This window comes from Artemia franciscana, chromosome 8 (assembly GCF_032884065.1).
Source record: "Artemia franciscana chromosome 8, ASM3288406v1, whole genome shotgun sequence".
NCBI lineage: Eukaryota > Metazoa > Arthropoda > Branchiopoda > Anostraca > Artemiidae > Artemia > Artemia franciscana.
Genome location: NC_088870.1, coordinates 2,318,932 through 2,335,396, shown reverse-complemented (window position 1 = coordinate 2,335,396; position 16,465 = coordinate 2,318,932). Strand labels below are relative to the sequence as shown.

At 34.4% G+C, this 16,465-nt stretch overlaps 1 protein-coding gene across 1 annotated transcript in view; it reads left to right on the top strand.

Annotated features, from left to right (window-relative positions):
- Nucleotides 1-15,197, top strand: part of LOC136029871 (ER membrane protein complex subunit 1-like) — an 85,035-nt gene extending 69,838 nt beyond the window's left edge. The window contains exons 13-15 of the mRNA XM_065708334.1: nt 4,990-5,112; nt 7,849-8,079; nt 13,983-15,197. Of these exons, the coding sequence (XP_065564406.1) occupies nt 4,990-5,112; nt 7,849-8,079; nt 13,983-14,143 (515 nt within the window). The 3' untranslated portion in view covers nt 14,144-15,197. The remainder of the gene's footprint in view (nt 1-4,989; nt 5,113-7,848; nt 8,080-13,982) is intronic.
- The last annotated feature ends 1,268 nt before the right edge of the window (nt 15,198-16,465 follow it).

Here is a 16,465-nt window from a genome sequence, read left to right as displayed (position 1 = left end):
CATCATCATTTGCGAACAGGATTGTCACTTTTAGAAGAACAGTCATGATCCGCGTATGAGCGACCATAATGCAAAATCTAAAGTAGGTCCTCCATTTTTGATTTCCTAAAATTATAATAGTAGATCTCAAAACTTCCATCTACTCATTTTTGCCCATTCAGGCCAAGCTTTTATTTTCTGAAAACCATGTCTCTGATCATTATTTTTTATTTAATGATTAATTCATTTATTCTGTTTAATTTAAGATTTAGTTTGTTGTCTACTTACATTCTGTTCATTTTTAACACCATATCAGTTTTATCCTCTTAAGATACTTTTAGTTAATTACTAGCTAAAGTTCAGCGTAAAGAATGGTGGTTGAGGGGACGGCAGTCCTTCTCGTTGTAGTTATGGTGGCAACTATGAACACACTAAGTACATATTTCGCAGATTGTGTTTAATATCTACCAAAACTGGTATTTAAGGCTTTCTGACCTCATTGTTACACATTTTGGTCTCGTAGAATATATCTCTTAGAATTTTACTGATTAGCTCATATTGAGGTCTTCTTCTAAGCACCGAATATCAGCACAAAATGGGTGAACTAAACAAAAATGGTAAGAAATAGTAATAAAAAAAATATAGTATATCTGGGTTTAAGTCAAGAAATTTCCTGTGGATACTCATTTACCTACTTCACTTATTGCTCCATACTTTACCTTACGAAAGATTTAAAGATCCCTGCGATGTTTGTATTTTTATATGTTAAAGATAAATTACTCCCACCACTAATAAATCGTTACAGCACAAAGCCGCCTGAGGCTGACGCAACACACAGCTATCATAGTTTCTTGACTAAATTTACCTCAGCAATCGCCACTACTCAAAGGAGAAGACCTTGTGACAGTCCAGCTGGAACTGCAGTCTCAAGATGTGGCTTCGTCTTGTGCGCTATCACAAGATTTTCTTGCCAGCTAAAGTAGAAGATCTTTTCTTGTGCAAAAGAAGAGAGTGGAGATCCCTGATATACCATGTGGCTCATTGATGTTTTACATAATCGAGTGGTTTCAGATATATCCCTCACATAGAAGTACGATTAAGCCTCTTATTTTAGGATCCATTGATGCTCTCATTAATTAATTGATCCATTACTATTTATTTTTTTGATGTTTGTACTTTTTAATCACGACATGCCCCGCTCTCGGGGATATTTTGTTAGTTTTTTTAAATTTTTTTTTTCTGCTACCGGGTCATCCTGCAAGGCCACTTCCTTGTTCAATCCCATGTTCGTCATAGTCAAAAAGTTTGTGGTAACGAACTGTAAGTAAGGAGCTACCCCGCTCAATAGTAATCGAAACTCTAAAAAACGGATTTTTATACCAATAGATACATAAAAAGAATCGGATTTTTATGCTGACTTCAAATATGTAAGTTTCATCAAGTTAAGGCTTACACGTCAACATTTACGAGCCTGAAAATGTTTGCCGTATTTTCCAAAAAAGGGGGAAACACCTCCTAAAAGTCATGTAATCTGAATTAAAATCATTCCGTCAGATTCAGCGTCTATGAGAACCCTGCTGTTGAGGTTTCAAGGTCCTGTCTGCAAAAATGGGAAATTTTGTATTTTGTGCCAGAATAAGATTACGGATGCGTGTGTTTTTGTTTGTTTTTGTTTTGTTTTCCTCCCAGGGGTGATCATATTGACCCAGTTGTCCTAGAATATCGCGAGAGGTCTCGTTCGAACGGAAATTAAAAGTTCTAGTGTTTTTGTTCGGGGTTTTTGTTCGTTGGTTTTTGTTCGGGGGGTGTATTTTTTGGGGGGTAAGTGTTACAAAAAACTTAAAAACACAGTGAAAATTTGTTTATATGCATATTTTGTTATCTTTTTTGATTTGGACAAAAGCAATCTTTTTTGGTGGGGGAGGGGGAACCCTCTTCTGGATACGGTCTTGTCCTTACCCTCCTAAAAAAAGACTTGCTAAACGTTTTGACACAGTCCCCCAGCCATTTAACAAAAAAGGAGTATACGTTCTTGTGACGATGGGAAACTAACTGGATTGTGGTTGCAGAAGTACTCCGCGATAAATATTGGCTTCAGCTACTCGTTTTATAACATCACTGGTTTGCTGATTGGCTGTCTGTTACGAACACTTAACAATTAGACGAAGTTAGATGTTATTAAAACTGTGTATTGTGATCGAAGGCCAATTCTAGATTGGAACTTAAAACTATAACTTTTTAAATATAGTAAAATTATTTTATATTTGTTAATGGGACATTCAAAAAAAAAAATTAATAAAGCAAATCAGTGAAAAAATAGCTGCTAAAAAAATACCCAATATAGCTAGTGCTACTCCAAGGTAATCTATCTGATGTTGATGAACGGGAACATGTTCATTTAAATATTGAATTAAATCAACCATGCCGTCGATTACTCGCCAAATTGTTGAAATTTCAAGTCCTGGTCGTATGGTAATACTTTTATGTACGAAGTCTGGTATGTTAATACTCAAACCCATTCTTTTTGGTTTTGAATGGTTTTACCTCAAACTCTGTCTCTTTTCTGCTATTTACTTTGCTTACAGAATGGTTGAAATTGTCTTTGTTTTGAAGTTGTACCCGTACAGTAACTTGCTTAGGAACAAAAAGTCTGGTGCATCAATACTCAAGCACCATCTACTTGGTTTTGAATGGTTTTACCTCAAACTCTGCCTCTTTTCTGCTATTTACTTTGCTTACAGAATGGTTGAAATTGTCTTTGTTTTGAAGTTGTACCCGTACAGTAACTTGCTTAGGAACAAAAAGTCTGGTGCATCAATACTCAAGCACCATCTACTTGGTTTTGAATGGTTTTACCTCAAACTCTGCCTCTTTTCTGCTATTTACTTTGCTTACAGAATGGTTGAAATTGTCTTTGTTTTGAAGTTGTACCCGTACAGTAACTTGCTTATGAACAAAAAGTCTGGTGCATCAATACTCAAGCACCATCTATTTGGTTTTGAATGGTTTTACCTCAAACTCTGTCTCTTTTCTGCTATTTACTTTGCTTACAGAAGGTTGAAATTGTCTTTGTTTTGAAGTTGTACCCGTACAGTAACTTGCTTATGAACAAAAAGTCTGGTGCATCAATACTCAAGCACCATCTATTTGGTTTTGAATGGTTTTACCTCAAACTCTGTCTCTTTTCTGCTATTTACTTTGCTTACAGAATGGTTGAAATTGTCTTTGTTTTGAAGTTGTACCCGTATAGTAACTTGCTTATGAACAAAAAGTCTGGTGCATCAATACTCAAGCACCATCTATTTGGTTTATGAATGGTTTTATTTAAAACCTTTTTTTTCTGCAAGTTTATTGGAAGACAAAATATTATACCAGTTAATAAGTAGAATATATTTGATTGAATTTCGCTTATCGTATGGTTGAAATTGCCTTTGCCTTTGAGTAATTTTTGTGTAGTGCTACGTTTTCGTAAGGAATCTCGTGTTTTAATACTATCTATTTGAGTATACATGCTTTTGTTTTGAAATTCTTTTTTGTGCTATTTGCTGAAATGCGAACATTATGCCAGCAAAAAAAGTGGCTATTACACATATGTTCAGTTTAGAAATATGGTTATTTTCCTTATTTCATTTTGGATAATTTTTAAGCTTATCTTTTTGGATATTTTTTTGTCTATTTTTAAAGTTGTAAAAATGGCAAAATTGAAATGCTGTCTAAAAATTCACACTTTGGTGTTGCTTCTGTGCATCCTTTCAGATTTGGTTTTTACCATACTAGATCTTGGCATTTTTTATATAAATTATTCATTTTTGTATTATTCATTTAAGTATTCATTTTAATTCTTTCATTTTAATTTATTTTAATATTCTGCCATCTACTTTGCTTATATAATGGTTGAAATTGTCTTTGTTTTGAAGTTTTACTCGTACAGTAATTTGCTTATGAACAAAGCCTGGTGCATCAATACTTAAGCACCATCTATTTGGTTATGAATGGTTTTATTTTTAACATTTTTTTTCTACAAGTTTATTGGAAGACAAAATATTATACCTGTTAATAAGTAGAAAATATTCGATTGAATTTCGCTTATGGTATGGTTGAAATGGCCTTTGAGTATTTTTTGTATAGTACTACGTTTTCGTAAGGAATCTCGTGTTTTTATACTATCTATTTGAGCATGCATGCTTTTGTTTTGAAATTCTTTTTTTTGCTATTTGTTGAAATGCGAACATTATGCCAGCCAAAAATTGGCTGTCACATGTATGTTCAGTTTGGAAATATGGTTATTTTCCTTAATTCATTTTGGATCATTTTTTAAGCTTGTCTTTTTGGCACAACCTTGTCATTTTGTTTTAATATTTTCCTTATTTACAGGGATCGTGAATGCTTTTCTCTCTATTTTTTAAAAAGTTGTAAAAATGGCAAAATTGAAATGCCGTCTAAAAATTCACACTTTAGTGTTAATTCTGTGCATCCTTTTAGTTTTGGTTTTACCATACTAGATCTTGGCATTTTTTATATAAATTAATCAATATTTTTACTCATTTACAACAGTGGGGGTTCATTCATGGTCTTAATAATTTTTTTTTTATCGTGCCATGTCTCCTCCTCCTTCCTCTCCTGTTTCTTCTCTCCTTCATTCCCTTTAAAAACCCGTGATAGCGACAGTGAGCTCTTACGTCGATATTAAAGGATAAATTGTAATTAAAACAGTATTAAAATGCATTTAAACTAAATGCAATTTTAGAGCAAGTAAATAATTGGTAACTCATACATTGAATATTTTGCATATATTTTTCTTTCTAAACTTAGAACGAAGTTTCTAAACTTTCTAAACTTACTAAACTTCTTTCTTTATATATGAATATACATATATATATATATATATATATATATATATATATATATATATATATATATATATATATATATATATATATATATATATATATATATATATATATATATATATATATACATGGTAATTAATTTTATTTGTTCCTATTATAGTTTTTACAAGTTTCGACGACGTCAAACCAATGGTAGAAGTGCAAGCTTATATATTCCCGGCTGCAATAAGTGCTATGATAGAAACAATAACGCATCTTGGACTTACCAATAAACATATTCTAGGTAATTATTGCACTGGTAATTAGGGATGTAGGAAATTGTGTAATTAGAAGATTACATTATTGAAAAGAAAATTCTGAGTTACCGAATGATTTACCGAATGCTAATGAAAATATTGAGTTGCTGATACAAAATAGTGAGGGCTGCCTCCCCTCAATCCTTTACTTTCATTTTTACATCATAGCTAGTCTTTTACTGATAACACTGGGTCTACATACTTAAAACATGATTTCTGAAATTTAGGATTTGTACTTGTGTTTTGTGTTTGAGCTTGAACATATTTTCTGCGAAATCCAAATATTGCTTCTGAATATAGAATGCAAGACTGAGGAATTCAGAAGCATTAATTTGTTTAAATGTTTATATATTTGTAACCAAAGTTGGGAAAAGTGAAAGTGTTGTTCCTGAATCAGAAAGTAAAATCAGTTTACTGTTTTTGCTGGGCGAAGATCATCCGTTCCGAATTGCAGTAATATTACTACAATTCATAATAAATCACAATACAGAATGTTAATTAGCAGCCCGTCGGAAGCTAAGCTTACCAGGGCATATTAAAAGTTAAAGAACTGTCATAATTCACCCAACCTTAGATGTGGAATCCCTCTCAGGAGTTAGTGAGGGGTAAACTAGGATAGTTACAATTAGGCAAAGATTCTTCTGAGCCTTTGAATGTTATTTGGGTCTTATATACTTTTTTCATGATCCACAATTCTGGGTTGTGTCAATATCTTATCCTACAAGTTTTCCAGTATTTTTTTTTATCTGATGTAAATGTTCTGTTTCTAGTATTCTTAGGGAAGTGTGTCCTGTGTTATTTTTTTAAGTAAATGTTCTATTTCTTCAGATTTCGAAATTAGTATTCTTAAGTTATCTTAATTTTTATTTGACCATTTAATATACTTGGTCCTATTTATTAGAGAACAAGTTAAAAGTTTAAATGACAAGTTAAAGTATAAGTTAAAAGTTGAAACAACTTCAAAAGCTAAGCTTACCAAGGCATTTCTAAAGGTAAAATTACAAGTGAAAAGTTAAAGAATCAGTTAAAAGTTAAAAGTAAGCCAAAAGCTAAGCTTGCAAAAGCATGGCAAAAGCAAGATAAAATCACAAGTTAAAAGTTAAAAGTCAAAGCACAATTTAGGAAGTTACACGCAAGGCTAAAAGCCCAAGTTAAAAGTACGTCAAGAGCTAAGCTTGTAAGGGCATTTCTAAAGGTAAAATCACAAGTCAAAGTTGAAAAATAAGTTAAAAGTTGAAAGCACGCCATGAGCTAAACTTGCAAGGGCATGTCTCAAGGTAAAATCACAAGTTAAAAGTTAAAGTATGAATTAAAAGTTAAAAGCACGTTAAAAGCTAAGCTTGCAAGGCCATGTTTAAAGGTTAAATGACAAATTTAAATTAAAAAACACGTTAAAACTGAAGCTTTTAAGGGCACTTCTAAAGGTAAAATCACGAGCTAAAAGTTAAAGTATGAATTAGAAGTTAAAAGCACGTCAAAAGCTAAGCTTGCAAGGTCATGTTTAAAGGTAAAATGACAAATTAAAATTTTAAAATACACTAAAAGCTAAGCATGTAAGGGCATTTCTAAAGGTAAAATCACAAGTTAAAGTTGAAGAATAAGTTAAAAGTTAAAAGCACGTCAAGAGCTAAGCTTGTAAGGGCATTTCTAAAGATAAAATCACAAGTTGAAGTTGAAGAATAAGTTGAAAGTTAAAAGCACGCCATAAGCTAAACTTGCAAGGGCATGTCTCAAGGTAAAATCACAAGTTAAAAGTTAAAGTATGAATTAAAAAGTTAAAAGCAAGTCAAAAACTGAGCTTGCAAGATCATGTCTAAAGGTAAAATCACAAGTTAAAGGTTAAAAGCACACTAAAAGCGAAGCTTGTAAGGGCGTTTCTTAAGGTAAACTCACAAGTTAAAAATTGAAGAATAAGTTAAAGGCACACCATAGGCTAAGCTTGCAAGGGCATGTCTTAAGATAAAATCACAAGTTAAAAGTTAAAAGCTCGTCAAAAGGTAAGCTTGCAAGGTCATATTTAAAGGTAAAACAAGTTAAAAGGACACTAAAAACGAAGCTTACAAGGGTGTACTGCTAAGCAATAAAAGCTAAAAAGAAATATTGAAATGAATTGAACAAATGAAATGTTTTTTTTGCATTAAGGGTTGAATTACCAGGGGGGGGTATACTTAGTTCAATATAAACAGCTGAATACTCACGAAATATCATATTTCATGACACATAGCAATAAAATTTCTTTTGCAGTATATAAACGTGGATTAATGAAGTGAAATGTTTAAAAAAAAGTGAAATTATATAAATTAATACAATTTAATAAATTTTAAAATTATCCTTATCTTAATAGCTCTATGCGTAAAACAAATTTAAATTGGTAAAAACTGTCTAGTACTTTTATGCTTGGATTAAGTTTATTCCAAACCTAGGTACTCTTTGAAAAAAGAAAATAAGTTAATTTTTTAGAATCAATTTTATTTTATAGATATTTTCTACAGTCTCATTCAAATCTAAGTAACTTGACTAATAAGTAGACTAAACTCAAATTGAGAAACAACAAATAATGATGTCTGTCTTGTAGAAGCTGAATTCTTGCTTGCTTCAATCTCATACGGATGGAATCAAATTTCTGTCCTGTATTTACGGAGAGCTCTCGTCAATAAATAACAGCTAAAAAAATGGAAATGCCATAAGTAACAATGAAGTAATATTCATACTTTCTCTTATAGTGGCTGTGCCCTCAAGAGGCATCCTAGAAATGCCCAGATCTTTCTTAGATCCAAGAAGACCTACCATCCACTCTAACGAACCAAGGGAGGGATTAATTCCGTATGTACCTGAGTTACCAATACCACCTGAAGGAATTATCAACTACAATAAAACACTTGGTCCCATTACTGGGATTCGCACAGATCCGGCAGACCTGGAATCGACTTGTCTAGTCTTTGTCTACGGTTTAGGTAGTTCTCCTTATTATTTCTTCCTCCACCCCTCTCCGTTCTTCTCCTCTCTCTCTCTTCCTTTTTTCTGTGTCTCTGTCTCTCTCTTTCTCGCCTTTCTCTCTCTTCCAGTAAATGGTTGTAATTTGAAACTTAGTCTGCATACTTCTATGATTAATTTCGCTTTCAACAACTCTAAACGGGTTAAGCGGCATTTGCATGCGTTTCTAGCTAGAATCCCATGTCTAGACATGTGTCTGGCCAGAAATCAATGTCTAGACAGCTACCGTTCACAAGTAAAATTGGGCGCTTGGCTAGACAAGTTACAGCTAAGCATCCAGTTATAGACTCTAGAACTCAAAGTCTAGGGTCTTTTCGATTACAGCCAATCAGAATGTGTCAAGTTTCTCGATTTTCATCATCTATGTTTATGTTTTTAAACTGAAATTTAATTTTTGTTTTCTCATTTTATGTTTGTCTCATCCATTATCTTGTGACAGTAAAAACAGGGATTACAATATTGAAAGTTTTGCTTTGTCTAGTCTTTGTTTACGGCTTAGGTAGTTCTCCTTATTATTTCTTCCTCCACCCCTCTCCATTCTTCCCTCTCTCTCTTCCTTTTTTCTCTTTCTCTGTCTCTCTCTTTCTCGCCTTTCTCTCTCTCTCCCAGTAAGTGGTTGTAATTTTGAAACTCAGTCTGCATACTTCTAGGATTCATTTCACTTTCAACAACTCTGAACGGGTTAAGCAGCGTTCACATGCGTGTCTAGCTAGAATCCCATGTCTAGACATGTGTCTGGCCAGAAATCAATGTCTAGACAGCTACCATTCACAAGTAAAATTTGGTACTTGGCTAGACAAGTTACAGCTAAGCATCCAGTTATAGACTCTAGAATTTAAAGTCGAGGGTCTTTTCGATTACAGCCAATTAGAATGTGTCAAGTTTCGCGATTTTCATCATCTATGTTTATATTTTAAAACTGAAATTTAATTTTTGTTTTCTCATTTTATATTTAATTTTTCGGCTTGTCTCATCCAATATCTTGTGACAGTAAAAACAGGGATTACAATTTTGAAAGTTTTGCCTTTGTCTAGCCTAGTCTTTGTCTACGGCTGAGGTATTTTTCTTCCTCCTCCCCTCTCCGTTCTTCTCTCTCTGGCTGTAAATAAAATTGTAAAACCTCGAAGATTTTGAAGGAAATGGAAAAATAGGGATTACAATTTGAAAGTTTTGCCCGCATAAGACTTGAGATTCTAGCTGGACACGTATGTGAACACCGCTTTAAAGATTCTTATAAGTTCCTTTTCCTTATGTGATTGTATGTGTCACAAGAAAAACTTTAGTAACAAACGGACAATGGAAGTATTAGCCCAACAAAATGTTTTTCTCAGAAATTGCTTTGAAGTTCGAAAGTTATCAACACTGAACTCCACTACTCTTTTGAAAAATATATATTTATAAAAATATTCTTCTAGTATTCTTATTTTCTTATAAATTTATGTATTTATGCTTTTTAAAATTTTGCTTGGATTGTATTTTTCCCGTTACTTGTGAAGCTGCAGATATAAAAAATTCCATCCAAAACAATCCGTATATGTGTAGTCGAAACTAAGAATATTTAAAAGAGGAGTATTCTGGTTCAAATTATAATTTTTAGTTTGGGAGGGGGGGTGTGTGTTAGAAATAAACATTGTATTTGTATCTTACTTGCGAATTTGTTTGTTCTCTGGTAAAAAAATTAGTATGTGTTATGTGAAATCTTATTGCATATATTAACTGGGTATTTGTATGATGATAATTTAAGATTACTTTATAGAAGAAACCACCTCAAAACGGGCGGGTCGTGTTTTTTTTTGTATTTTGTATTGCCTAAGAATAATTCGTTTATCAGCCAATGAATTCGTACAAGCCAAGTGTAAGTGATGTTTTGAATGGTGTTATTTTAAATGTTAAAATTTAACTATAACACGCCTCTCTTGATTGGAGTGGAGATGGGATTGAAAAAACATCCACTGGCAAAATAGGTCATGACAAACAATTGTTAGCGATACGGCAATAACAGTTACAATCAGAAAAGGGCTTGCAGAAACTAAGAAAGAAATACAAAAAGCAAAGTAGAAAGTACTGATGGCGAGAAAAAAACTTATTAGGCAAATTTTCCCCTCCTGTCCTTTAAGGTGCGAAGGGTGTGTGTGTGTGTGTGAAGAAGTAGATCATGATTAATGACTATAAGGACAAAAACAAAATATAATGAATCTATAAAAATACCTAAGGCTTTTTATGGCACTTGGTAATAACGGAAATAACGGAAATAGAAAAAATGAAGTATTTTTAACTTACGAACGGTCGATCAGATCTTAATGAAATTTGATGTTTGGAAAAATATCGTGTCACAGAGCTGTTATTTTAAATCCCGAACGGGTCTGGTGACATTGGGGGGGGGGACCTAAAATCTTGGAAATCACTTAGAGTGGAGGGATCGGGATGAAACTTGGTGGGAAAAATAAGCACATGCCCTAGATACATGATTGACATAACCGGAACGGACCCGGTCTCTTTGGGGTTGTTGGGGGGGGGGGGGGTTAATTCTGAAAAATTAGAAAAAATGATGTATTTTTAACTTACGAACGGGTGTTCGGATGTCAATGAAATTTGATATTTAGAAGGATATCGTGTCCCAAAGCTCTTATTTTAAATCGTGACCGGATCTGGTGACATTGTGGGGACTTTGGGGGGGGGGACCTAAAATCATGGAAAACGCTTAGATTGGAGGAATCGGGATAAAACTTGGTGGGAAAAATAAGCAGAAGTCTTAGATACGTGATTGACATAATTGGAACGGATCAGCTCTATTGGGGGGGGGGGGGGTGTTAATTCTGAAAAAATAGAAAAAATGACGTATTTTTACTTACGAAGGAGTGATCGGATCTGCATGAAACTTCATATTTAGAAGGACCTCGTAAATCAGATCTCATATTTTAAATCTCAACCGGATCCAGTGTCATTGGGGGGGGGGGCGGAAATCTAAGAAAATACTTAAAGCGGAGAGATCAGGATGAAACTGGATGGGAAGAATAAAAAACTGTCTAAGATACGTGACTGACATAACTGGACCGGATCTGCTCTCTTTGGTGGAGTTGGTGGGGGGCGTAATTTGGAAAAATGAGGCATTTGTAACTTACGAAAGGGTGACCAAGTCTTAATGGAATTTGATATTTAGAAGGATCTTGTGCTTTAAAGCTCTAATTTTAAATTCCGACCAGATCCTGTGACATTCGGGAGAGCTGTAGGGGGAAACGGGAATTCTTGGAAAACGTGAAAATTGGGGTATTTTTATATTACGAATAGGTGATCGGATCTTAATGAAATTTGATATTTAGAAGGAATTCATGTCTCAGAGCTCTTATTTGAAATCCCGACCAGATCTTTTGACATTGGGGGGAGTTGGAGGGGGAAATCTTGGAAAACACTTGGAGCGGAGGAATCGGGATGAATCTTGGTGGATAGAATAAGCAAATGTCCTTGATACGTGATTGACAGAATCGTACTGGATTCGCTCTCTTTGGGGGAGTTGGGGGAGGGGTTCAGTGATTTGGCGAGTTTGGTGCTTCTGGACGTGCTAGGACGATGAAAATTGGTAGGCGTGTCAGGGAGCTGCACAAATTGACTTGATAAAGTCGTTTTCCCAGATTCGACCATCGGGGGGGGGGGGGGGGGCTAAAGGGAGAGGAAAAATTAGAAAAAATGAGGTATTTATAACTTACGAGTGGGTGATCGGATCTTAATGAATTTTTGATATTTAGAAGCTCTGACTCAGAGCTCTTATTTTAAATCCTGACCGGCATTAAGCCTCTGATTTTCCTTTTAAATCAATCTATTGATTCTTAGAATTATTTAGAGCTCATACCATATGAGCTCTTGGCTCTTGACTCATCTTGCCTCGTCACAAGTGCCATATGAGCGCTTGTTTTACGAAACTTTAAATTTAATCTTTTTTGCATGCTGGGTAATGGTCCGCGTTGCGTAGGTACCGATCTCCTGATTTGATGCCTTCGGTCGGGAGTGTGATGCGTGGTTGGGGACAAATTACCCGACACCCCCCCCCCCCCCCCCCAATATCTTCAGGTACCTCTTTAGAGCTGGTTCGACTCTGGATGAGCTTAAAGGGCCATACCATTGACCCATCTCCAAACCAGCAACAGTGCTCGAACCTCTGACCTCAGGATTTCAAGTCTGGAGTGCTAACCACTCGGCTATACGAATGGCTTAGAACGGCCTATACGAATGGCCTCTAATAAATAATTGATGCGGTTTTTCTTTTGCTGATAATTTTAGCTGTGTATGGTAATAGATTTGGTTGACATTAACGATGTATAATGTACGATCGACCCATGATGTATGCTGCATGACCAAAGCGGTCTTGTTTTTGCCGGTAACTTTATCATTGTGTAAAATAATGGTTTTTATCCCTAATAACTCATACTCTATGACTGGTAAATACTGTTCCAACTAAACAGAAATGTGCTAAAACAAATTGGGAAATGAATATTATTGAAACCGAAAGTTAAAGACCCTGCTGTTGACAAGAAAGGCTTTCTGTTGTTTTTGTTTTTTATTTTATTATTTATTTTTTTTACACTGAAGACGGTTGAGCCGAGGTCTTGGCCACAATGTTGCATTTCGTATTAAATGCAACACAATATTTGCAATATTTTTCTCATTTTTACTGGCTGAAAATATCCTCGTTTTTTCTTCTTTACGAATATTTTTGCAGACCCTTTGAGGCTATTGTTGAATACAGTCTTATGGAATCAAAAGATACAGATAGAGTTGTAAGGCTTGTAACACAAATGACATCGATAAATTTTGCTTTATTTTAGGTCTGTTTTTGCCGTCTCAGTTATAACTAAAGTGTTTGTTGTCTTGTGGAAATACAATTGCTTTTTAATAAGAGTTGGGTACTAACAATCAACTGAAATATATTTTAGACCGGAAATTTAAAGTGAGACCTTCAACTGTAAACTAGGAATAAACAAGTAAAAAATGTAATACGAATTTGTAAAATTTCATAGTCTTCCAACTGTATTTTTTAAATGAAGAAATCTGCATGTTTAATTTTTATCTTTCCATTTTTTTAATTCCGCGCTCATGATCAATCGACAGTTTTTTTTCAATAGTGTTGTTAAAGTACTTAAAAACAGTTACTAGTGACAATTTTCTGTTAGCTTGTAGAAACATATTGTTAAGACAAAAGTTTACTATTAAAAATTCGTGGAAAAATTCATTGGTCAGGGAAGTCAAAATGGGACATTCAACTGTAAACTTGTATTTAAAACAGTATTTCAAGCTTTAAAATGGGAAAGGAAAAATGCAGTATTAAACCATAAAATATAAGAGTTGTCTGCAGTTATTTCTTAAATGAAGAAATTTACAATTATAATTTTTACCTTTCGGCCACGTTCTACGGATGAAGGATGACAGATTACCGAAGATTGTCCTTTTTGGTCAACCGTCTGGGGCTACACGGAAAGCAGGTCGTCCTTGTCTGGGTTGGGAGGATGTCATAAATAAAGATTTAAAGGAAATGGGAACTTCCTGGGAGGGTGTAAAGAGGTAGGCTTTAAATAGATTAGGTTGGAGGAGGAGCGTGCGTAGCTGTGTTGGCCTCAGGCGGCTTGGTGCTGCAGTGAGTTATTAGTAGTAGTAGTAGTAGTATTTATCTCTTAGCTCAGAGAGACGTGATTGTTATTAAAAACAATTGTCTCCAATAATGCCAGTATTCTTAGAGCACAAACAATTGTTGATAATATTTATTTTTTTCGCTCAGAGAAACCCGATTGTCGTAATAATTATTAAACTGTTTTTTAAGGACAATGGAGATGGGTCTTCATCCAATCACTGATGTGATATTTTTTCTTTTCAGATTTATTTTTCACTCTTGTTATGCCGTCAAAGACATTTGATGTTTTAAAAGATGATTTTGATCACTGGCTAATATCAACAGTGCTTTTGGGACTAATCGCATCATCGATAGTAACGAGAAGACTTGCTGCTAAGAAAGCTCTTCGACAAGCATGGAAATAGTCATTTAAATTACTAGTAGATTTATTTGCGTTGTTTGACGTCTTTGTCAAATTTTTGCTTAAAATATGTTAGTATGTTTATGATTTTTAAGATTTTATATATCCAAACAAACAAAAAAGGAAAGGAAAACCATTTGTAAAAATTTGGCTATAAAACAAGTAATATAAAAAATAGAGGACACGACAATGCCTTGACATGGAAGGGATGGGAGCCAGGGAAGATTGCTAAAATCTGTTTGAGCACTACCACCCTCTGATTTTTTTTTCGGTGGATAAGAGACCTCGTCTCCAAAATGCAGAAAAAAGTCGAAATTTTTGTGGGTCTGAAGATGCCCTTTTGACTAAGTATTAGATCCCCCTCCCTCCTAGAAAGAATCCCGTGAGTCTCTGGTATTTCCACGTCTTTTAAATCCTAATAAAAGTACAGATATCAAATATGAGGTCCTGGAATTAAGAATAAATAGAAAATATGCGGAATAAGTGAAATATATACAAAAATTACATGAAATAAGTTGGAATATGAGACCTTGACAAAAATCCTGGCTGCAGAATTTTACCACAGAGACCACATGAATCCATAATGCACTAAATTAAACTCAAAAAAATTATTTTTAGCAAATATTCTGCAAAAAAATATAGTCTCCAACAGGATTCGCTTTTCAGGATTCTCAGTAGGCTAGAAATGGCATTATTGTAAAATCAGTCTTTCACCAAAGTTGCTTGTAGACGATTGATTTGTAAGTTGCAATGGGAAGTTACAAACTCATCGAAATGAATTTGATACTAACAAAAACGAATCAATAACGCTCTTTGGCTCCACAATCAAAAACCCTCTTTGGCTCCTCTTTAAGCTCTTTGGCTCCACTCCTAAGTGGAAACAAATTTCTGTAGGGTCTCTTGTTTCATAATATTTGTTATAATTGGAATTGAACCTAACTGCGCAGATTCCAGTTTAAAGAACGTATGACAAATTTACGTTAAATTTGATCTCGATTTAGAGAGGTTTTCAATGTGTTTAGCTGTTTTGTGTTACAATAAAATTTTCAATTTGTAAATCAAGGTCTTAGTATATAAAGTAGACGTGTTATAGACTCTTACTTACCAAAGCAAGCCTAAAAGAATATTTAAAAATTTAAATTATGCTCTTTGGCAATCTTCATCAATCCTTATCAATCTTCAGTGCCCTTAGTTATTTCTGTATTTGTAATGTCGAAAAGGTAATTGACCTAAATCCCAAAAACAAAAGTCAAACTCACCTAGAACCAATGCAAAATTAGGTGCAAAATACAAGGTACTTAAATGGCATCGTAGATAGCTTCATTAAACTAGTCATAACCAAAAAGTACGAATTATGAAATACACTTTTAAGGCTAATGAAAGTATTTAATGAGTCCCTATTAATTAATGGATTATTTCTGAGAAATAACCAGAAAAAAAAATATGTCTGACTAAAAAAGTTTTCCAATCAACATTTTCGCATTTTAGAAAAAAGAACCTATGAGAAAAATAGATATTTTATTTATCAATCTTCGACGTATACCGATGATATATTTTAGAATTAAGAATTAGAATTATTAAAATAGCGTAAGAAGTTTTTTGTCTATCCTGGCCAAATGGGTGGCACCAGGGCCGTACCCAGGATTTTGTTGTTGTTTTTTTTTTGGGGGGGGGGGAGATTTGTTGTAGAAAAACTTTGAAAACACATACAAAAAATTCTATATCCATTTTTTACGTCTGCAAACATGTCAAGGGGGGATGAATCACCTCTTTGATACGGTCTTGGCTGGCAAACTAAAATCACAAGTGAACGGCCACAGGTTCAAATCTTCGTTTTGCTTATCCTTTGATTGGGGCGAGGATTATTGGCGGTTTCCTATAAGACAAGCCAAGGGTGAAGCCACCCAAGTTCAAATGGGTACCTTGAGAAATTTAAGGGGAAAACACGGGAAGTGTTGGATGATTTGTCCCCAATAACGAACGAAACTCCCGGCAGAGGGTAGGGTATCAGGTGATTGACACCTGTCCCAGGCGGACCTCCTTGTTGGTTGCAAAAACATATTTAAATTATTCGATATAAATAGAACTAGGAAGCTAGTGTCTTTACCAGTGACCAAGTAAGTCAACCCAAAAGTGCTCCGCCTACTATTGTTTTTTTATGGCACTTGGTATTAACCAAGTGACATATCGCCAATTCCAGCCAATAAGCAATCGCCAATTCTGTCGGTCTGTCTGTTGGTCCTCGTTTTGCTACTTTAGGCACTTCCAGGTAAGCTAGGACAATGAAATTTGGCAGGCGTATCAGGGACGGGACGAGCTTAAATTA